This window comes from Lygodium microphyllum, chromosome 9 (assembly GCF_053477565.2).
Source record: "Lygodium microphyllum isolate KBCC chromosome 9, Lygodium_microphyllum_v1.1.10, whole genome shotgun sequence".
In the NCBI taxonomy this organism is placed as follows: Eukaryota; Viridiplantae; Streptophyta; class Polypodiopsida; order Schizaeales; family Lygodiaceae; genus Lygodium; species Lygodium microphyllum.
Window position 1 is genome coordinate 106,032,595 of NC_141143.1, and position 23,019 is coordinate 106,055,613.

The window sequence follows — 23,019 nt, forward strand, 5'->3', positions numbered from 1 at the left end:
ATACCAACTCTCTCTTATGCAATTGGTATTCAAAAGCCAAACCATGCATGGGCATTGGTATCCATTATATGGTGTCTCCATGCTAGTTGGACTCCATAGGATTCCTTTGACATAAAGGCATATTTAGATCTCCAAGTCTTTTTGTCTTGTCTTCTTTGGCAAACACCTCTTTTTCTATATAATCAAACCATCTCACAATTGCAAAAATACATGTATTGATCAGCTTGTTGATGGTAGAGATTTTGTGGAATCACAAAATTGAAGGCAATGGGAATGTCCACCCTAGCTTGTGCAGATTTAAATTCCTCATAGACACTTCAAAATCTTATGGCTCTTGAAACTTTGGCATCTCATTAGACACATGATAGGTTGAAGATTTGAATATTTTGATCACACATCTAACAAGCTCTACGTTAGATTGTAGCAACTTTGTTATGGGCTTCTTGCCAATATGTCCTTCACTATGCTCTTAGGGTTCTTGCTTTACATCCCATAAATCATTAAACAATAGGGGTGTTGAGGCCGTTCTCAGTGCTTTCTAATGTCTACGTTGGTTCTTTCTCTACTTCTTATATGGTTTACCATTAGAACTAGAAAGAATGGCTACATCAGTGGCTCAATTCTTATAGGCCATAGTTGATGCTTGATTTTGGACCTTGAGTGAGGGTGTCACATCAGCTAAATTTTTTTCCTGCCACGCACTTTTTTGATCCTCCTTAGCTTGACACATAAGCTTCATGCCCCTTACTCCGTTCTTGTCTGTTTCCCTTTTGACACTTTTTGGATCCTCCTAAGCTCGACACACCAACTTCACACCCTCCATTCTGTGTCTTCTCAACACATGAACTTAGACCCTTAAAAAGGAACTATGTAATTTGGCTCCATTCCTTGTCTGTTTCCCTTTCGACACTTTTTGGATCCTCCTAAGCTCGACACACCAACTTCACACCCTCCATTCAGTGTCTTCTCAACACATGACCTTAGACCCTTTAAAAGGAACTATGTAATTTGGCTCTTAGGTGAGGGGGTTAGTTTGCCAATATTATTTCCTGTCCGACACTTTTTGGGTCCTCCTTCGCTCGATGCATCAACTTTGCACCCATGGCTCCATTCAACATCCACCTGAGTGTCTGGCCAAGCCTTAGCTCGACGCATCAACTTTGCGCCCATGGCTCCATTCAACATCCGCCCGAGTGTCAGACCAAGGCTTAGACCCATTCAAAGGAAAGGCAAAGATGCTTTGAACCTGGAAAATGTGCCCTCCTATAACACGGACGACAAGTTGAAACTTGTTACAAAGAATCACAGACCGACAAATTGAAACTTATTACAAGGCATTACAGATTTTAATCTAGAGCTCTTAGCCTTTTCCTATCGATCATCATCGTCGTCCCCTTTCCCGGTCTCCTTTCCTGCGCGTTACCACATCTGGCTTGCATTTCGCCCTACTCGCGTTCCCGTTTGCTTGTATTTTGAACCTTCTGTCTGGTCTACTGCTGCCATTATTGCTAATCTTCATCGATCCTTGAATCCTCCTGTGGATTGTCCTTCTTCCTCCCTCCCACGCCCATGCCCCTTGTGCCCTAACCATGTACAGCAATTTCAAGGAACAGGCCATCGAGTATGTCAAGCAGGCTATCCAAGAAGATAATGCAGGCAACTATGCCAAAGCCTTCCCCCTCTACATGAACGCCCTGGAGTACTTCAAAACCCACCTCAAGTATGAGAAGAACCCTAAGATCAAGGAGGCCATTACTCAGAAATTTACTGATTACCTCCGCCGCGCCGAGGAGATCAGGGCCATGCTCGATGGCAGTGACAGGACCCGGCCCTCTGCCAATGGAGATGCAGCCGTTGCAACGAGACCGAAGACTAAGCCTGGTGGCAAGGATGGCGATGGCGGAGATGGGGATGATCCCGAGCAATCAAAGCTGAGATCTGGCCTGAACTCGGCCATCATCAGGGAGAAGCCTAACATCAAGTGGGCTGATGTTGCTGGATTGGAGAGTGCCAAACAAGCATTGCAGGAAGCTGTCATTCTTCCTGTCAAGTTTCCACAGTTCTTCACAGGTAATGCCATTCGATCATTAAGATTGAACTCTAGTACTAAGGATTATTGTTCTGTGCTACGTTGGAATTGATGCTGACTTTTATGATAAAATTGGAAGTCTGCTTCATATACAAGTTCACACGTTAGATCAAAGCATAGTAGTTCTCTAAGCAGAGTAAGTGGAGGACGTTTCCTACTACTATGATGATCATGTTGAAGGATTGCAAATATCCAGTATTGTCTTTTAATCTAAACAATGGCAGAATGAAGCATCTTCTGTCACTGGACTTCGGATCATTCATGTCTGTGTATGCAGACACATTTATTATTCATGAGTTTGAATATGATCTAACGTCATTTGACATCTATAGTGCTTCGTTTTTCTCTCTATGAACACATTTTATTAAGACACAGTGCGCTCCCTCTAGGTGGACTTTGCACAAAGTTTTGAAAACATCGCAATATTTACCCCTTGCCTTATTTGTGCTCACAATTATCTTGCAAGCATTTCTTATGTCAAGTCAGCCTGATAACCTAAATCTGTATAGTTTCAAAACATGAATGCTTTTTGGAGCATCACTGTTAGATGGTACATTGTGAAATGTATTGGGTTCTAACCAGTATAGCCTTTCAGGAAAACGGAGACCATGGCGTGCTTTTCTTTTGTATGGGCCTCCTGGGACTGGAAAATCTTATCTAGCAAAGGCAGTTGCAACTGAAGCGGATTCAACCTTTTTCAGGTATTTTGAATTAGTCCAGAAATCTTTTATGTATTGTTTCCACTGTCTATCTCTGCAATGCTCATGTCCAAGTCTCTGTAAAGTCTATATATTTTGCTTATTTGGTCACTATTATGGTCTTTTTGGAAAGGCATGGCAAAAGGCCATGTGTACATCCCTTGTTTTAGCAGTCTCTTGATATCTAAAGTACAGATTAGTGGTAAAGTGATCATATCTATAGTGGATAGAATGAACCTCTTTTGGAAAATGGTCACTTGGGGGAGATGGTAAGAGCAGACTACTTGGTAAGTCACTAGGGATCTAGATCATATACTGAGAATAATTGTAGGATGAAAAGAACACAAGCCTGGGATTATTTTGCACCCGTTATAATTTTATAAAATTCGAGATGCAGTCATGTTAACAGCTTCAGTGTGGAATTGTCAAGATTGTACTTTCTGTACTACTTCAATGTCAATGGATTATTAAACAAGTTTGTGAAGTTCCATTGAAGCAAATGAGTAGACATGTTATGCTCAGCATAAAGGCTATCTAAAATTAAAGGGGAAATGAAAATATAATTTAGATGGGCTATGTTGCATCTCATTTGGACATTTATGTTGTATACCGGTCAAGCAATCAATTGGTCAACCATGTTAGTGGAGCATCAAATAAATCAGCAAATAAACAAAAGACTCATTGAAGAGGAGAGCTACAATACTCTCACATATGCTTTGGAGTAACTCACATTTGTTGACCAGTTAGACATGCCTTTTTGAGTTGAGAATGGTATCGACTATGTTGGCTAACTAGTCGCATTGTGATTTTGACATCTCTTTTGCCCCTAATTTTGTTGGTAGCCACCATTGTGCTTCCTGTTAAGGGTTATCTTGAGACCGAGGGCCGGGGGTTTGATTTTGTTTTTGTTTAGGTTGGGTGCCTTTAGCCTTTGAGCACCACTCATTATGAAAATGGTGGCCAGCCTTTTCATAGTGTTGGTAGTACTTGTTTTTCGGGCACATTGTGCTATCTTGGTTTGAGTTGAGATTGGTTGTTTCCTTGTGACTTATTGTTTTAATTTTGGTTTTGAACCTTCTTGCCTTTACTTGCTGCCCCTTTTGAGAAGTGGTTGCAAGAATCCCCTCTAAAGTTGTGAGAAAGATTCTTTTCTGGAATGTTAAATAGTCGATGTAACGAAATAGTTGATGCTTGAACTTATAAAAGGTAGATATAGTAGGTTGTGAGATTCCTTGTTGAACAAAATTGAAGTTTTTCTTGGGTAGCTTGTTTAGGAATGATGTGACCTAGTCATTGTGGGACTTAGGAGCCCCTGCAGTGCAAACTCTGTGAGTAAATATTGATAGTCCACTAACTTGACCTAAAGTTCATCTTGGTCTATGATTTTCACTCTTGGAGCTCATACTTGAGATCTATACAATGCCAGGAGATCTCAATTTGCTGTCATCTTGTTCTTGAGGGGCCTCGAACTACTGTTTCTTAGTTTTGGGGCTGATCTTGATGGTTGGGAACCTCCCTGATCAGTTGTTGCCTACTCCAACAGCCTTCTCCTCCGCTGGCTAGACTCAAAATGCTCTCTCTCTCTCTCTCTCTCTCTCAACCAGCCTTCCCTCACCTACATGGAAGTTTTGCCAAGTGGCAACCTTCCTAATCCATTTTTCAGCAAGTTTCAGCAATTTAATTAATTTTCAGAAATAATGAATTCTGAAAATTAATTCAACCCTTTGACCCTACCCTTAAATTTGGTCATGCTCTGTTAGAAGTGGATGCAGTGATCGAAGTGAAAAAAACTGCTATAATAGACTGCTGAACACAAGAGAGAAAGAAAAGAAAAGAGAAACACTGCAAAAGGAACTCAGAAGCAAAGGGATACTCGGGAAATGGAATCCATATACCAAGATATGAGGCGGTACAGAATCAATGTGAGTCACTGGCTGTGAAGGCATTGGCACCTGCTCCTCTCTCTCTACCAAAAGTAGTCAGGTGATGAAAGATCATGATTGATGAATGTGGAGGAGAAGCCTGAATAAATAGGCAAAAATAATGCCATAAATCATGTCAGGTTGACCAACATTTAATGCCGGTCGGCTAACATTTAGTGTTGGTTGACCAATAATAAATGCTAAAATGACCATCATAAAATGCCACGAAAAATACCTAAATAATCAGGATAATATCTTGGTGCCCTAGCCCATTGAATCACATGCATAAACTTGGCCATGAACTGACATATTTGCTAACATCCTCTCTCAGATCATGGGTGATTTGATACAATACAATATACAATGATAAGGTCCCATCATAGTACACACAACAAGGACCACCAGAGTAGAACCATGGATACCCAAGTAGTGGGTGTCCAAGCCACCACCAAGGTGCCTCGGAGAGAACTTGATGTCGGTGTCGATCGACCAACTCTTGAAAATAGAGAAGAATCATAGTAACTCTCAATATCTTTCAACAATGTCTTGTTGTAGCATATAAGACCATCCTATCAAAAATGCCTTTGAACATATGTGACAATGGATTTCTCGCATTTGGCCAGACCACCAAAGTATCCCCATCCCCTCATGTGAGCTCAAACTAGGAGCCAATCCCACTCTTTGTCAAGCAACTAGCTCATCATAAACTTGGATGTCAACTAGCTCATCATAAACTTGGATGTCAAATCCAACTCTAGGATTTGAACCTGCCAGACTTTGATCGATGCGTCAAGGGAAACCCCTCTTTGGAACCCATGCACCTGTATACTTGTATGGATGAGGTTTACCTACCCCATCTCACCACCCTCTCACACTCCCCCTTTGGTACTAGAGAGTTGTGAGAAATGATCCCATCACTTGTACTAGCAGCGTCGAAGGGAGGCCCCTATAGCCATTGTCGGGGCCACATAGATGGAATCTAAACTTGGACTTGGAGAAGAGGAAGACTAGTCAAGAGAGTTGTCACCCGTTGTCACCGTCTACACTTGCTACTATTGTAAGGTTGGTAACATCCTATTGTCCTTCTAGAGGTGTCCCTTCTTGCCACAATAATAGCATTGAGACGTCTTCTTCTTCCACAGTATGGCACCCCTCTCCGAAATTGGAACGTCTGAAGCACCAAGAGATAGCATCCTCATAGAAACCTAAAGCAAAACACAAGAAGTCTCCAACATAACACTTGTAGATGAGATAATAATGTTGGCATGTTGACCATCAGGAAGAGATGCTAGAGGAGCCATGAGGAGGGAGATACAGAGAAGATGAAGAAAGGTAAGGGATCTTCAGGGAGAAAAGTAATGCCAAAAATATAGACTCACTAGGATTGCAGGAGTTCCAAGTAGTAAAGAAAGCACATAGAGAAAAGATCAACAGTAACCAGAGTGTAGTGGTGAGAACATGCCAATTGGATGCACATGAATCATCTCTAAAGTGAGAAGATGGACCACAAAGTGAGAAGATGGACCAAAAATAACGAGAACCGGTTTGAAAATATTGTCACCCAGCCTTGCACAGGAGCAAACAGCCAAAACACAAGTACTGATTAGTAAAATGCAGGCAGCATACATCAAAACACAGATTGGAAGGGTTAGTAACAGGTCCTCAGCCCTGAAACAAGCCCAAAAAGCTGAAAATGAAAATGGCAATCTACTAAATGTTGAGAAAACAAGCTGAAAATGATTAGAAGACGGGCGCTTAAGCTGTAAATCAGTCGCAACAGTTAGAAGAGGTCCAATCAGCAGACGAAAAGTAAAAACTCAACTTGAAACAGTGTAAAACAGTGGCAGGAACAATGATCTTGCAATCTAATACCATGTCAGAAGCGGATGTAGTGATGGAAGCGTGGAAAACTGCTATGATAGACTACTGAACACAAGAGACAAAGAAAAGAAAAGAGGAACACTGCAAAAAGAAAGAACACTGCACAAGGAACTTAGAAGCAAAGAGATACTTAGGAAATGGAATCCATATACCAAGATATGAGACAATATAGAACCAATGTGAGTCACTGACTGTGAAGGCACTGACACCTACTCTTCTCCCTCCACCAAAAGTAGTCAGGTGATGAATGATCATGATTGATGAATGTGGAGGAGAAGCCTGAATAAATAGAAAAAAATAATGCCATAAATTATGTCATGTCGATCAACATTTAATGTCGGTCGGTCAACAATAAATGGTAAATTTGACCATCATAAAATGCCAAGAAAAATGCCTAAATAATCAAGATAATATCCTAGTGCCCTAGCCCATTGAATCACTTACGCAGACCTAGCCATGAATTGACATATCTGCTAACATGTGTCAGAGTGCAGCGAGGCGGAAGCATAGGACAAAGACTGAGAGAGAGTGAACACAGAGAGAGGAGAGATTTAAGGAGACAGTGTAATGCGGAAAATATACAGTGTAATATGCTATATAAGAGTACAGAAATATACATGGGGAGGGGGAGAAAATATTTGCGTGTGTATCCTCCTTGAAGACCTCGATCTCCGTCAGCCCGAGTGCAATCAATCTCAGCAGACCAACTCTGATAGATCTCAAGATTAGAATGATGAGAAAGAGTGCCACCAATTGGCTATATATAGTCAATAAATAAAAAAAATACTGAGCACCAGGTCGGCTGCATTAAATACAGCCTACTGTAGGAAAAAAACTGTTCGATTGCAAACTGAAGACTGTCCGACTGTTGATGTGTCCTCTGCGTTGACGTGGGACTGCCTGCTAACGTGTCCTCTTGCCGCACTCTGCTGACGTGGCATTGTGGCCGTACGACTGTCCAGGAAATGACTGTTCTACAACCCCTCAGATCCTGGACATGCCAAAAGACTGAGGGATCTAGAATGCTGCCAAAGAAGAGCCTGGGGAAGCGCCTTTGTGAACAAATCTACAAGATTATCCTGCGTCTTGTAGTACTCCACATGAATGGTTCCATCCAGAAGCTTCTCTCGAATGAAGTGATATTGAATCTCAATGTGCTTTGTCCGGGTATGGAATGCAGGATTCTGTATCAAGGCAATGCAACTCTCATTGTCACACCGCAGAAGAGTAGGACGAAGTTGGAGGCAACGAAGCTCCTCCAACAATCTCCGAAGCCACACAACCTCACATGTGGTGGAAGACGCAGCCCGATACTCCGCCTCAGTAGAAGAAAGGGCTACTGTGGGCTGCTTCTTGCTACTCCAATAGATAACACCTATACCCAAGGTAAAACAGTAGCCTGTAGTAGACTGCGGTTGGTCCACATCACCAGCCCAATCTGAGTCACTCCAACTTGCAAGAACAAGACTTGAAGTATCTGTACCTGCTGGATAAGAAATCCCTGAGTTAGAGTTTCCCCTCAAATACCGAAGAATCCTCAAGGCAGCTTGCCAATGCACCTGTTTGGGTTCACTCATGAACCCCGCCAATAGACCCATAGCAAAACAAAGATCAACTCGAGTGTTGAGTAACCAAATCAAGGATCCAATCAATTGACGGTAGCGGGAAGCATCCGTCAAGGGAGAATGTGAGTGTGAAGTGGTCTTCGAGTTTGGATCCATAGAAGTAGAAAGGGTCCGACAAGTCTCCATCTCAAGTCACCAAGAGCTCTTGAATGTATCTCTGCTGAGAGATGAAAATCCCCCTTTGAGACTGACTGCACTTGGGCTGACAGAGATTGAGGTCTTCAAGGCAAATGCACACGCAGATAGCGATGTGGAAGTGTAGGACAAAGATTGAGAGAGAGTGAATGCAGAGAGAAGAGAGAGAAAAGGAGTGTAACAAAATCTGCAGTGTGATATGCCGTATAAGAGTACAAAAACATACATGGAGGCAGAGGAAATATCTGCGTGTGTATCCGCCTTGAAGACCTTGATCCCCGTCAGCCCGAGTGCAGTCAGTCTTAGCAGACCAACTCAGACATATCTCAAGATCAAAATGATGAGAGAGTGTGCCACCAATTGGCTATATATAGCCAATAAATAAAAAACACGCATCATCAGGTCGGCTGCATGAAATGTAGCCGACTGCAAGGAAAAAATTGTTCGACTGCAAACTGAAGACTATTCGACTACTGATGTGTCCCTTGTGTTGACAGGGCACTGCTTGCTGACGTGTCCTCTTGCTGCACTTTGCTGACATGGCACTGTGAAAAGGAGACACTAATGCAGAAAATCTACAGTGTAATATGTTGTGTAAGAGTACAGAAATATACATGGGGGCAGAGGAAATATCTGCGTGTATATCTGTCCTGAAGACCTCAATCTCCGTCAACCCGAGTGCAGTTAGTCTCAGCAGACCAACTCTGACAAATCTCAAGATCAGAATGATGAGAGAGTGTGCTACCAATTGGCTATATATAGCCAATAAATAAAAAATACCCAGCACTAGGCCGGCTGCATTAAATATAGCCGATTGCAGGGAAAAACTGTCCGACTGTAGATTGAAGATTGTCCGACTGCTGACATGTCCTTTGCGTTGATGTGGCACTGCCGGCTGACGTTTCCTCTTGCCGTACTCTGTTGACGTGGCACTATGATCATAGGACTGTCCAAGAAATGACTGTGAAAACCCACTTGACGCCAATCACCTTCTTGTGAGAGAGATGAGGCACAAGGGACCAATTGCCATTCCTCTCAATAGCCTCCAACTCGGCTTCCATAGCCTTCCGCCAAGGATCGGATTGCAAAGCCTCCTTCACAGAGGTGGGCTCTCGATCTTGCATAACATGGGTCATCAAACAATAGCTAAAGCAAACAAGCTCCGTAGAATGTACCTAATTTCTCCGTGACCTCTACGGTCCATCATGTGGTCCCCACTCCTCACGGACCCCCTCGATCCTTGAATCTTGGAGGGTGTCACGGGCTCGACGAGGAGGCGACCGGACCTCTCCTCATCTCTCTCCATCTGCTGAAGACTTGGGTACATCCACCGGTGGAAGCTTCATTGGAGTGGCTGGTGGAAGGAAAGGCTTTGAATCAGAAGAAGAATCTCCATCAAAAGACTCTGGCTCTAAAGGAACTGTCTCGGGAGCCCAACTCTCCCTTGGATCTCCAAGGACGGGGTGCTCCTCTCCCCCTCTGTGACTAGAACTTGCACGAACCGTACATCTCAACTCGTGTAGACATCCTGCTTGACGGGATCAGACAGACGATAACCTTGGGATTGGGAGCTGTAGCCAACAAAAACCTGCGTTGGAAAGCCACCTCGAACTTGTCACATTGCGTCTTCAGGATGTGCACATAAGCGTCACACCCAAAGATCCTGAAGTAAGAGACATGTGGCTTAGTCCCAAAGTAAGCCTCAAAAGGTGTCATCCTGTCAATGGCCTAAGTGGGAGATCGATTGAGGATGTGAACTGTAGTAGCCACTGCGTCGGCCCACAAAAACTGAGGTGTTTGTCGGTGCTCCATCATGGTGCACGCCATCTTGATCATATTACGGTTATTCTGCTCCAAAATGCCATTCTCTTCAGGAGTGTTGGTGTTAGCAAACTCCTGGTGAATGCCCTTATCTGCAAAAAACGAGCAAACTCATTAGACATAAATTCACCGCCCTTGTCTGAACGCAAGGTCTTCAGTCGCTGGCCTGATCAGTTCTCCTCGAAGAGAAGCGAATCCTTGAAGTGAGAGAAAGCCTCCGACTTCAATGTCAAGTAGACCCACGTCATCTTGCTGTAGTCATCTACGAACAACATGAAGTACAAGCTCCCCTCCAGGGACATAGTCCTCATCGGGCCACAAAGATCCATAAATACAAGCCCCATAGGTGAAGTAGACCGCCTCGAAGCTTTGTTGGGAATCACATCCCGATGCAGTTTCCCACGAATGTAGGAGACACATGGCTGATGGCTCACCACTATGTCCCGGAAAACCTCGGACAAATGATCCTCGCGATGCCCTTTGAAGGTACTCATAGTTCAGATGGCCAAATCGAGCATGCCATCACTCGGAGTGTGTCTGAGAGGTAAGAAAAAGAGAGGTAAGAGCTGTAGAAGACTTCAATTTGTAGATGCCATTCTCCTCATACCCTGCAGAGAGAACCTTCCTCGATCCATGATCAAAGACTCGAACAATATCATTGTCAATCTCCACCAAGAGGCCAAGAGCACAAAGCTTATGGACCGAAAGTAAATGATACCCCAAGCTTGGTATATGCAACACCTTGGAAGTGTGGATATTACCACGTCCATCTGGAATAAGCTGCATCTCACCCTGTGTAGCAATAGATATAGAAGAGCTGTCTCCAATGAGAATTTGCCCACGCGAAGTTCGCAAATGGGCTACACCATGAGGAGGAGTCATGTGCCATGAGGCACCACTGTCCACGATCCACTCTCGAGCCTGGGGAGTTGTCATCGTAGCATCAAAAGTCTTCGGTGTAGAATCCTCAATGACCGGTAAGTGTAAAAAAGCAGCTGATGAGGGTGCAGCCACTGCTCCAGAATCCGTCGTGTCCTTCTTCTTGTTGTTCTTCTTGTCTTTGTCGGGGCAATCCTTCTTCCAATGTCCAGTCTTACTACAAATATGGCAAGTCGATTCCTTCTCCTTGTCCTTCTTGGATTGGTTGTCCTCCTCCTTCTTCTTTTGGTCCTTCCCCTTCTTCTAAGAGGCTTGACCGACCAAAGCCTCCGATTTGAAAGCATTCTGTCCCTTCAATTGTTCCTCTTGGTCCAAGACCATAGGAACCAACTCTTCCCACCAAAGAGTCGACTTCCGCCCTGATGCAATAAGAGCGGAATAAAAAGTACCGAATTGTGGCGGTAATTGGGACAACAAAGAGATCACCATGTCTTCGGAGGAAATAGGCTTCCTCGTATTTTGAACCTGCATCTGAAGCTGCCGAAGCTTGTTGATGTGTTCCCGAAGCGAAGAAGACTTATTCACGGACAAGGTCCACGTTTGCACCTCCAACGAAACCCTCTTCATCAGGGTCATCCGGTTATACATGTGGTCAAGCTCTAGCCATATCTCTGAAGCCACTGTCAAGTGCTCGATGTGAGCTATCATGGCTGTAGTACAAGACAGAAAAAGAAAAGAACGAATCCTGGCTTTCAGTTTGTCCCAATGAGATTGGGCCTTGGTCAACTCCGCAGGAGCATTGGAAGAGAGTTTGGACTCATCTCTTACCAAGGGCTTGTTGATCTCCTCCATCACAAGCTCCGTCAAATCATAAAACTCTAGAATGGCCAACATCATCACCCGCCACATGCGGTAATTGTCACCATCAAGCTTTTGATCTAATGGAAGAGCTGGTAGGACAAGCACCTTCTTGTCCATGATCGCCTGGAACTCCAAATCAGTCTCTGTAGACATGTTTACCTGCAATGCCTGCACAAACGCAAAATCAGCCCCCTCTGACTGTGTAAATGCAGCCTGTTAGGGCTATTTCCTCCGTTGCCTGAACCTTTTTCACCCGCTAGAGGTGATGAAAAAGTAAAATCTGCAATAGAAGGCCTAAAACACAGCCTTCCTCCCTTTCGAACAGCAATAACCTGCAGCAAATTCACCAGTTGGACTCCTTTCCCACATGCCCACGCTCGCTTCAGCCTTGATCCGATGCGCGGCCCTCCCGCTCGCCCTCAAATCCTGGAAACACAGCCTTGTGTCGCTCTGAATTCTGCTCTTTAGGTAGGTTCAGCACTCAATCAGTCCATCTTCACCGCTCTGATACCATGTCAGAGTGCAGCGATGCGGAAGGGTAGGACAAAGACTGAGAGAGAGTGAATGCAGAGAGGAGAGAGAGAGAGAGAAAAGCAGACTGTGTAACATAGAAAATCTGCAGTGTAATATGCTGTTTAAGAGTACATAAATATACACTGGGGCAGAGGAAATATGTGCGTGTGTATCCGCCTTGAAGACCTTGATCTCCATCAGCCCGAGTGCAGTCAGTCTCAGCAGACCAACTCTGACGGATCTCAAGATCAGAATGATGAGAGTGTGCCACCAACTGGCTATATGTAGCCAATAAATAAAAAATATCCAGCACCAGGTCGGCTGCATTAAATGCAGCCGACTGCAGGAAAAAAGCTGTCTGACTGCAGATTGAAGATTGTCCGATTGTTGATGTGTCCTTTGCGTTGACATTGCACTGCTTGTTGACTTGTCCTCTTGCCGTACTCTGCTGACGTGGCACTTTGGCCCTATGACTGTCCAGGAAATGACTGTCTAACAACATGCTCATCCACAATTTAATTGGCTAAGCCATTTTGATCCCCAAATGGTCATATGCATTATTTGACCCTTGAATACGCATCAATTAATTAATTAATGCCTAGTTTCTAGTGCCACCACAAGCTCTTATTGGTCAAATAATTGCTCCAGGCCCAAACTAACATACCACCTAGCACATATTAAATATAGCTTAATGCAACTTTTGCCTTTGGCACCAACTAATATCTTGGGATCCTTGGCTTGATATTGATTAGTGGTCATATATGGAAATAATATTTTCTTGGAATGCAATTTTCTCCATGATAAAATGGTGTGAAAGTGAATGCTACTTTTTCTCTACATGGAAACTATCACGAGTTATGTCATAAACCAAAAATTGTCTTCTCTTAATGATGCTATTATATTCTAATTGTTAACCTCATGAAATATGCCTTCAAATATCTTAATGTGTGCTTTTTACTTTGACTTGAACTTTAGTTTTGCAAGGTGCTACAAGCATTGCTAATTCTTTGTTCACTTTTATGGCATTAGTTAGTGCTCATTCACAAGAGCAATAGCATTTCAAAATGTTGTTCTAAAAAGATCCAAGGGTGTAAAGACACGACGTACTTTTCCTCTACAACTATGTGATGCAGAAAAAACTTTTTTCTTTTGCTCAAGAAGCTATATTCTAGTTTTGTCTTGATGAAATCCATCTTCAAGAGGGGAAATTGTTCTTAGCCAAAGAGGCGGTCAATTCTTAGATTTCTTCAACATATCTCAACAATTCTCAACCATTGGTAGTAGAATTCAGCCAAATTTACTGGATAACAGAGTGATTACTGTTGTAAACCCTAACTTACAGGGTAATCATGGTTTTGGACTTGTGCCAGAGGTTGAAGGCTTAATACATTGAAATCAGCAATTAGAATCGAAGTACTTGCCAGTAGATGCAGATAGAAGTAAAGATGAGATACCAATATCGGATTGACCATGAGAAGCAAAACTGAAAGAAGGCAAGCTAGAAGTACCTAATATTTTGTTTTATCGACCTCTACATGTATTAATGTATTGAAACTAGTCCTCTTTAGGACTTATCCTATAGTCAACAGACTGAAACTTATCTTCTTCACAACTTGTTTTAGAATCTTGAACAGATATAGGAGTAAAATAAGAAGGGATAAAAGTAGAAACATGTGTACCTTGCATCTGAGTAGATGGATCAAGTTGAAAGAATGGTATGTATTCCATTTTTCTTTATCAAATGGGGGTCCATCCTTGATGGATGCTCTAATGATCTTGCAACATCTGTAGATTTATGCACAATATCTATGCTTTAAGCTTGGTTAAAGGCAGTAGGCGACACATGTGCTACATAAAGAGTCGCAACGGTGTCCTTGGCTTCTGAACCGTACGTGAAAAAGTAGAAATGTGTGTACCTCGCATTTGAGTAGATGAGTCAAGTTGGAAGAATAGTATGTACTTTGTGTTTCTCTCTTGAATGGAGATCCATCCTTCATGGAGGCTTTGATGATCCTACAGCATCTTTAGATTTATGCGCAACATCTAAGCTTTAAGCTTGCATAAATAAAGGCAGTAGGTGATGCATGTGCTACAATATTGCTAGAGATAAAGAGTTGCAAGGGGGTCCTTGGCTTTCAAACTATACGTGAAATTGATGGCCTTCTGGACTATTGAAGTGTTGGTTTTCTTGGCTAGAACTAAATGATTATTACAAATAGCTATAAATGTTGTGATTGTCTTTGCTGTCTTGCTTTTGATAGATGACTAGAGAACAATATTTGAAACCGATTCCACCTCTCGTATATAAAGAAAGATTTTGTTTTTGTGCCTCATGTGTAGGGTCATTACACAAAGTCTTTGTTACATTGATAAGGAATGATCAAATTCCCGAGGGATCGAGTTCAATTTTTCAGTGAAGTCATATGTACCTTCAATGGTATGTTGGGTTCAATACACAAGAATCAAGTTGTACTCGGCCTGTGAAATCTTGAATGGCTGGTAGGAGCCGTGATAGTAGAGATTTGTTCGGAAGTGCTAGTATCTTGCGGAGCAAGGTGTGAAGCCCACTCTTGCTTGGTCTTGGCATAGATTGCTTTGAAGATAGAAGTGGCAAGGAAGTGTTTGAAGTCATCTTCCCTTTGAGAGTTGTTGTAATTGATGTTGAGCTTTTAGATCAAGGCCTAGGTCTCTTTAGAGAGTACCTTGCTTTGATACCATGTATAGAAATTCTCAAACACAGAAGATAAACACAAATGTATGACAAAGCATAGAGTGATAATAATAGAACTCGGAGGTGAAGAGTAACTAAGAGACAATGAAGATGGAAGAAGAATAAATAATGAATAATACAATACTCAATGTAGTAAACACACAATGCAGAGTGAATACAAAACCTCCAACTCTTGTGTCTTTGAAGGACCAGGGCAGATAGATTAGCTGGAGAGTGTCATAGTCTGTCTGGATCCTGAAATGTAGCAGATGGTCTGTGATCAGCAGCTGCAAGTGCACATCAGGGTGATGAACCTATCTGGATCAGGTCGATCAAAGGCAGCAACAACAGGGCGGCCTAAACAGAGTGTAGAAGGGCAGGGCAGCAGCCAAGAACACAGGTCTGGATGAAAACTCAGATCAGCCTGTAGTGGCAACAGCTCTTGGAGAGAGAGAAGATGTTGGGCAGCATCAAGCAGCTACAAAAACAGCCAGAAATCATGAGAGGAAGTGCTAGGCTGATCAGGGTGGCAGCATGCAGCAGTAAACACAGATCTGGGACAGCTCTGGTGTGCAGCAGAAGTGATGGTGACAATTGCTAGGGCGCGCCTTGGGCTGGGGAAGAGCTGGGAGCACCACGAACTGAAGTATTTGCTGAAGGTGGGGGTGTAGACCTCGGTGGAATCTGGGTACCAGCAATCTGCAAAGACAGGATGGGGTTGAGTGGTGGGCAGCCTTCAATAGATGAGTGGATTCTCCCAAATTAGGGTTTGGCTCATGGGAGATAGGCACTCTCTAGGAAAGTTTGGTAATAAACATGTTTTGGGCCTGCTTTAAAGAGCTAATGGGTTTGTAATGCATTTTTTAAAGCTCAACAAGTCCCACATAATTATCTAGTGTGAGACCTCCTATGTTCAACATTTATTGCAGGCATTGTTCCCTATGTGACCCATATTTTTCAAGAACTGAATGCATAAGGCATAAGGCAAACTGTAGTATCTGGATGGGCTTGACTTTAAGTGTTCAACAACTTCTTTCATGAATAGTTTTATTTCAAGTTTGTTACTGAAGTGACTTCTTCAAGTAAAATAGGATTTTAAATATGTAAGTGTTACTACTCTGTTGGTGATTTTCAGTTCTTAAGCTTAATTACCTGTTGTGGCTTATATTTTGCCACAGTGTTTCATCATCAGATCTTGTTTCCAAATGGATGGGCGAGAGTGAGAAACTCGTTTCAAACCTGTTTCAAATGGCTAGAGAGAATGGTCCTTCCATCATATTTATTGATGAGATTGATTCACTTTGTGGACAGCGAGGTGAGGGTAATGAGAGTGAGGCCTCTCGACGGATTAAGACTGAGCTACTTGTACAAATGCAGGTGCTGTTGTTTTCCAAAATTTTGGTGCATTTTTCACCCCTCTTTATAGAACAAGTGTCTGATTCTTTGATATGTTGTCTTATGCCAGGGGGTAGGTCATACTGATGAGAAGGTGTTAGTTTTGGCTGCTACAAACACACCCTATGCGCTCGACCAGGTATGCTTCATGCAGGCATGTTGGCGAAATCTGAAGCTTCATTTATAAAAGTTCTCTTTATAACAATGTCACTTGCCAGGCAATAAGGCGCAGGTTTGACAAGAGAATATACATTCCTTTGCCAGATTTGAAAGCAAGGCAGCATATGTTCAAGGTGAGGCAATACTAGTATAACATGCTGTTTCGATGTTTTTTGTGCTATAATTGATTAAATTTGAGCTTGTAAGAAAGAGTATAACAGAGAACAGAGAACTTTTGTCTAGGTGCATTTGGGTGACACGCCCAATGACCTTAGTGAAGCAGACTTCGAGGAATTAGCTAGAAAAACTGAAGGGTTTTCAGGTTCTGATATCTCAGTCTGTGTAAGTTGTTGAAGCAATCTGATTTTTTGGGCTTTACGAGCTTTTTTGTTGCACTGTGTTTGATTAGTCATTGTGTTGACAGGTGAAAGACGTATTGTTCGAACCAGTGCGTAAAACACAAGATGCTATGCATTTTCGACCTTTTGTAACAACGGAAGGGGAACAAATGTGGATGCCATGTGGCCCTAGGCAACAAGGAGCTGTACAGACTACCATGCAAGATCTCGCAACAAAAGGTTTGGCAGCTAAGGTACCATCTCTAGAACTATTTCCACATACGATTGCAGTAGGAAACAGGGAAACAATACCATGTGCAGCTGTTTCTTTTGCTATACTCGCATATCTCTAGACTTGGTCTTTCATAATATCTGAGCTTTCAGAAAGACATTTTGGGATGATCAACAGCTAGTTTTATGTTTAGTTTTCTTTGTATGTGATACATCTTCCCCTCTCTCTTTTGTTTTACTAGTATAAATCTCTGATGTTTTTAATCTAGACATAAGTATTCAATGGTTTTTGTCTGGACATAGATAATGCCGCCTCCAATATCCAAAACTGATTTCGACAAGGTGCTCTCGAGGCAAAAGCCTACGGTTAGCAAAAGTGACCTTGAAGTACATGAAAGATTCACCAAGGAGTTTGGAGAGGAGGGCTGAAGATCTTCATATGATGCATGATTTTCAATGCAACATGAAGTGGATAGGTATGTAAATGTAATGTCAGAGGTAACATTTGATATTCTTGTGTCGAGGATTTCGGCAAAGCCAAAGCTGATGAACCTAGGGATAGTTCCCAAAAAGAAGTGGGTCTCTGGTCTGTGGATAATTTGTGGCACCTTTTTCTTGGCCGTGCAAGCATTAATACTGATCGGAAAATGGTTTGTATCAATATCTTCAATATATAATTTATTGCATGGTATGAACAAGCTGTCTAAGCTGATTTTGATTTTTCGCAGGAGGCTTGCAATGTGGACTTAGTTATGCTATGTGCATTGCTGCCTGCCTAATTAGGAGTTAGTTCTGTGAACTCAGTACATAGGCAGATGAAAGTTTGCTTCATAATGTACTGTTTATAGGAACCTAATGAGATGCTTGTTGTTTACCTTTATTGACTCACTAATGACTGTTAGCATCTTTGCATGAGCTATAATCCTGTCAAAAGTGTGGACATGCTTTGTCAGGACATTTTTATGCTCTGTGCCCTGGGTGTCAGCAATTTCATAATTTTGTATGTTTAACGAATTTTGGACATGGAGATGGTAATAGTCTTATGAATTAAATGTTCCAATGTTAAGGTGTGGGTCAGATTCAAACAGTCTTATTAAATAGTATTATTGTATTGTATATTGTCTAACACAAACTTCTCACAAATGTCATGACAAGATCGATTCTTTATTTGTGCTCATCTTGTCCGGATGAGTGTGTGATACCCCCTTATTGGTGTTGTGACATGCTTTGGCATGAAGACCAGATTTATTGAGTTCTGGGGGACCAATAATTTTATGTGCTTAACTCTGGACTACCTCCCTTGAGCTGTACAGCCTGGTTATACCCTGTATAAGAATTGGTCAGTGAGTATTGAATATTCATGGTTCTTGAACAATGAAGATGGGCTTTTGGGGAGATCTTCCACGCAAATTCGATCTCTCTTAAGAGATAGTTGCAGCATTTATGGGGATTCGAGAGGCTGAACTGTTATGGCTAGGTGCTATTAACAGGTGGATTGACTTCTGATGAGTTTGTGTACTTGTGGTGGGAAAACATAATTTTCTGGACTTTGGTGTAGGATATAATTATCGTATAATTAGTTACTCTAATAGGAAAATGAAGTCTTTTGTCTAGGTTGACTTGGCATGATGACTAAAGGGTGCACACACAATCATAGGAGCTTGTGTGACAGATCTAGATATAATATTGAAGTACGATGTTTGAATGGTGCAAATCACTCGATATTCGACTAAAGAAGCATGTTGAGTATATGAAGGGGATAGGCATGGAGCTTTTTATTGTGACCCCTCCTGTAGTTAGAAGTCCCTACTTGGGAGGTTTGAGTAAGTGTAGAAAACATCATAATTGCTACCATAAGGAGTCTATTGGTTTAAGCAGGCTTTCACCTTGGACTTGGAATGAACGAGTAAAAATGTCAAAGTAGATCGTCTTTATTGGAAATATTTTACTGCATCTAATAAACTTTGCATGCTTTTTGCCCCAATGTATGAATCCATTGTTCTATGTGAGATAACTTTTTATACTACTATGGTCATGTGTTATATTACATCCTTTGGTGTGTGTGGCTTAAGTTTAGTGGGCACAATTGTAAGAATGGTATACAAATTACGCCTTGGTAATTATTTTAATTGCTTACATGGTTTATGAATATGAAGGTTAGGCTAGTGCATATGCAACATTCATGGTGCAATTTGCTTGTGAAAATTGATTCTCGGATTGTTAGCAATTGAAATGGTTGATGCATATTGACCATTATGTGTAATATGATTGAGATGGATCATTCAATTTTCATATTCTAAGATGGATGTCAATTTGTTTACTTCTCATTGCAAATTTCGTGTAATTTGAAAACCTTACGTGGAAATCGCTTGAAAGTGGCATATGTTCAAATATACATTGTTTTGTGATTATGACAATTTGAATTTGGATGGTATGTCAACCATTCAAATCGCATTATTTTTTAGGTGAATCAAGCTTTGACAAACATTTGGTACTTAACCATAGCCATTTTGGCTGCATAACATTCAACCCAATTTGTAGGTTAACCTATTTGTTGTAAACACGGTTTTTTTTTTTGGTTACTAGTTTGCTTCATTCTATCCAACTTAATTTTGTAGCGTTTAGGAATACTTTAACCTTGTTTTATTACAAGTTGTTATTTGAGGTAAATTTGTTAGCCTCTAGTCGCAAGTTGTCGTCGCAAAAGCCTAATGTGGGAAGTACTTTTGAGTGTCTTATCTAATCGTTGTAAGAACAAATGTGAATTTGAGTGAAGTGATTTGAAGCAAATAAGTTTGATCACTTTGAAGTGATTCAAGCTTTGACAAGCATTTCATATGCTTATGTAAGAAATTGGTCAAAGAGGAGGCTTCAGAGGTGTTTGGTCTTTATATTTTGGCATTATCACATTCAGCGTGAGCTATGGGGTAACCTAATGGTTTTGAAAGTATTTTTTTTGTTCTAATTAGCTTCATCATGTCTGACAAAATGTTAAAGTATTATAAAGATGCTTTAATGTTGTTGATATTGTGCAAGATTGTCATGGGATCATATTTAGTAATCAAGGAAATGATATATGTAAAATGGAGAACTTAAGCAATGCCATAACCCTTGAATGTGATTAGGGTTACTTGAATTCCATTGGTGGTTTGATTCTTGTGTATAATGGGAGAACTTAAGCAATAACATGCATCTTGAATGTGGTTAGGGTTTGTTGAATTCCATTGGTGGTCTAAACATGGATTTATCTCCTATTGTTTAAAATTGACAACCTAATTGCCCATAAGTTCAATGCTTAAGCATGTGGTTGTGCTGGGATATTGATACAAAACAAAGTGATTTTGTGGATAGTCTTAATTTTCATTAATTAGCTTTATGAGTTAATATTTTAAGGGAATCCATGATTTGATGAGGTCCCTTGTATGTGCACACACATTCATGTGTGCACACCCCTTGAAGGAAACTCCATTTTCATGTGTACAATCTAATACCTTCTCTTTTTGGAATAAGCAATTGAGGTGATGTTTTTTAGGCTCTCACTTTGAGTTTGTGTGCGCGTGCATATGTACGTGTAGTTTTGACTTACCTATTTAGATAAACTAAAGCCATTCACAGTTTAAAATAGTCTCAAGGGCATGGAGATAGCCTTGGTAATTATTCTCTTTTGGTTGTAAATCATAAACCTATAGAGGTGATGCTACATTAAAAGGAAGTTATGCAACTTGGTGGGACTAATTGTTGTATACTAGCACAATTTTCCTTGAAATTGGAATATGAAGTGTTATCTTTTCTAAAAACTTCTAAATACTATGTAAATATGTATTTATGTGACTAAGGTGAATTAGAAATGTGTATAAGTAGATAATAGTAACTTATTTTCATGTTAGGCTCAACAAGAGCTCACCAATAGTATATTGGATGGAGACTTCGTTCCTTTAAGAGCTCAACATGCTATCGGATTAACTATATGTCACTTAGTTGGCTAAGATTCTAGCTTCAAACCATCCTGTTTTCTCTCCGACTCCTCGTGTAAGCAATAAACGAGACTCAAGAGGTGTAGTAGACTCACCTACTTATCTTTGTCTAGTTGTAGTTTGAATGTATTGAAGGTTCATTGTTGCTGGTCTCACAATCCATGTGTTATATTTCAAGCCACCTCTTCTCTTTAACATCTACTCTGTGCGGCTTTAATGTCAATAGAAGAACTTGAAGAAAGAGTGGAAAAGAGTTTCTCATAATGGTCCTCACTAGCTTTGTCACTCTCTCCCCCACACAATCTCTTACTCCCTATGCTTTGAACGATGGGAGGAAGAGATGGGAAGCAAAAGGTGAAGATGGGCTTGAATCTCATGAGTACCTCACTCAAGCTCACACTCCCTCATTGTCAAGAATCATGTGGTGAGGGGACTTGCTTGAGCTGCTGTGCCAAACACATACCATACACAAAAGAGGAAGCATGCTCAATGACACAAGAAGAGAGATGGAGGCCAAAATGTTTTCTTGCTAGTTTTTTTCTTCTTCTCCCACACACAATACAATGTACACTAAGTATAGATAAGATATAACATAAAGGAAAATGGCATACTAAGTCAAACAATGCATAACTAACTATACTAATCAATTGGCACTATAACTATGCTAGCTATAGGTAGGTACAATAAACTAAATATAGTAAGTGATAAGTCAGTGGCCATGTGAGGATCATAATAATGACTATCGACGTGCTAAGTATAGACGTGCGGACCTATCTAGCCAGGTGGTCCATCATTAATGTCCGCACATGTTGAGCTTGCCATCTCAACACTTCCCCTCAAGCTCAACTTTATCTCTACAACTCCAAGTAAGCTTCGAATCTCAACTTTATCTCTACTAATCAATTGGCACTATAACTATGCTAGCTATAGGTAGGTACAATAAACTAAATATAGTAAGTGATAAGTTAGTGGCCATGTGAGGATCATAATAATGACTATCGACGTGCTAAGTATAGACGTGCGGACCTATCTAGCCAGGTGGTCCATCATTAATGTCCGCACATGTTGAGCTTGCCATCTCAACACTTCCCCTCAAGCTCAACTTTATCTCTACAACTCCAAGTAAGCTTCGAAAATTTTGAAGCTTCTTTGCACCCAATGCCTTTGTGAAAATGTCAGCTATCTGATCCTATGTAGTGACATATACCAAGTTAATCTCTCCTACAAGTACCTTTAAACTCATAAAATGGTAGCACACCTCAATGTGTTTTGTTCTAGTATGGAACATTGGGGTCCTAGCTAGCTATATGTTGCTCATGTTGTCATAGTGAATGACAACTGGACCATCTCCTTGCACATCCAAGTCACCCAATAATTTTTGCAGCCATACAACCTCACATGTTGCCATAGTAGCACCTTTATACTCAACATGTACTCCATAAAGCAACCATAGGTTGCTTTTTGTTGCTCCATGTAATTGCTGCACTACCAAGGGGAAGACATGAATCCACTGGTAGATATTCTATTATCCGAATTTGCATATGTGTATCTAAACACATGTACACCCTTACTTGTCTCATAAAAAAGTCCATAATGCAAAGTGGACTTCACATACCTCAATATGTGTCTAACTACATCAAATGAGGCTTTCTAGGCATCTCCATAAACTGACTAATAAGGCCAACAACATAGCTCAAGTCTGGTCGTGTGTGAGTCATGTAAATTAGACACCCTACTATTCTTTGAACATAGTAGGATCTTCTTCTCATCCCCAACATCAACACTCAA

The 23,019-nt window shown here is 41.3% G+C and overlaps 1 protein-coding gene across 1 annotated transcript; it reads left to right on the plus strand.

Annotated features, from left to right (window-relative positions):
* The first annotated feature begins 1,317 nt into the window (after window positions 1–1,317).
* On the plus strand, window positions 1,318–17,948 carry SKD1 (AAA-type ATPase family protein). Its single transcript, XM_087684915.1, has 8 exons — window positions 1,318–2,070; window positions 2,685–2,790; window positions 16,313–16,511; window positions 16,600–16,668; window positions 16,748–16,822; window positions 16,932–17,030; window positions 17,113–17,280; window positions 17,561–17,948. The coding sequence occupies exons 1-8, from the start codon at window positions 1,590–1,592 to the stop codon at window positions 17,684–17,686; spliced, it is 1,323 nt and encodes a 440-aa protein (XP_087541041.1). The 5' UTR covers window positions 1,318–1,589; the 3' UTR covers window positions 17,687–17,948.
* Window positions 17,949–23,019: the final 5,071 nt, after the last annotated feature.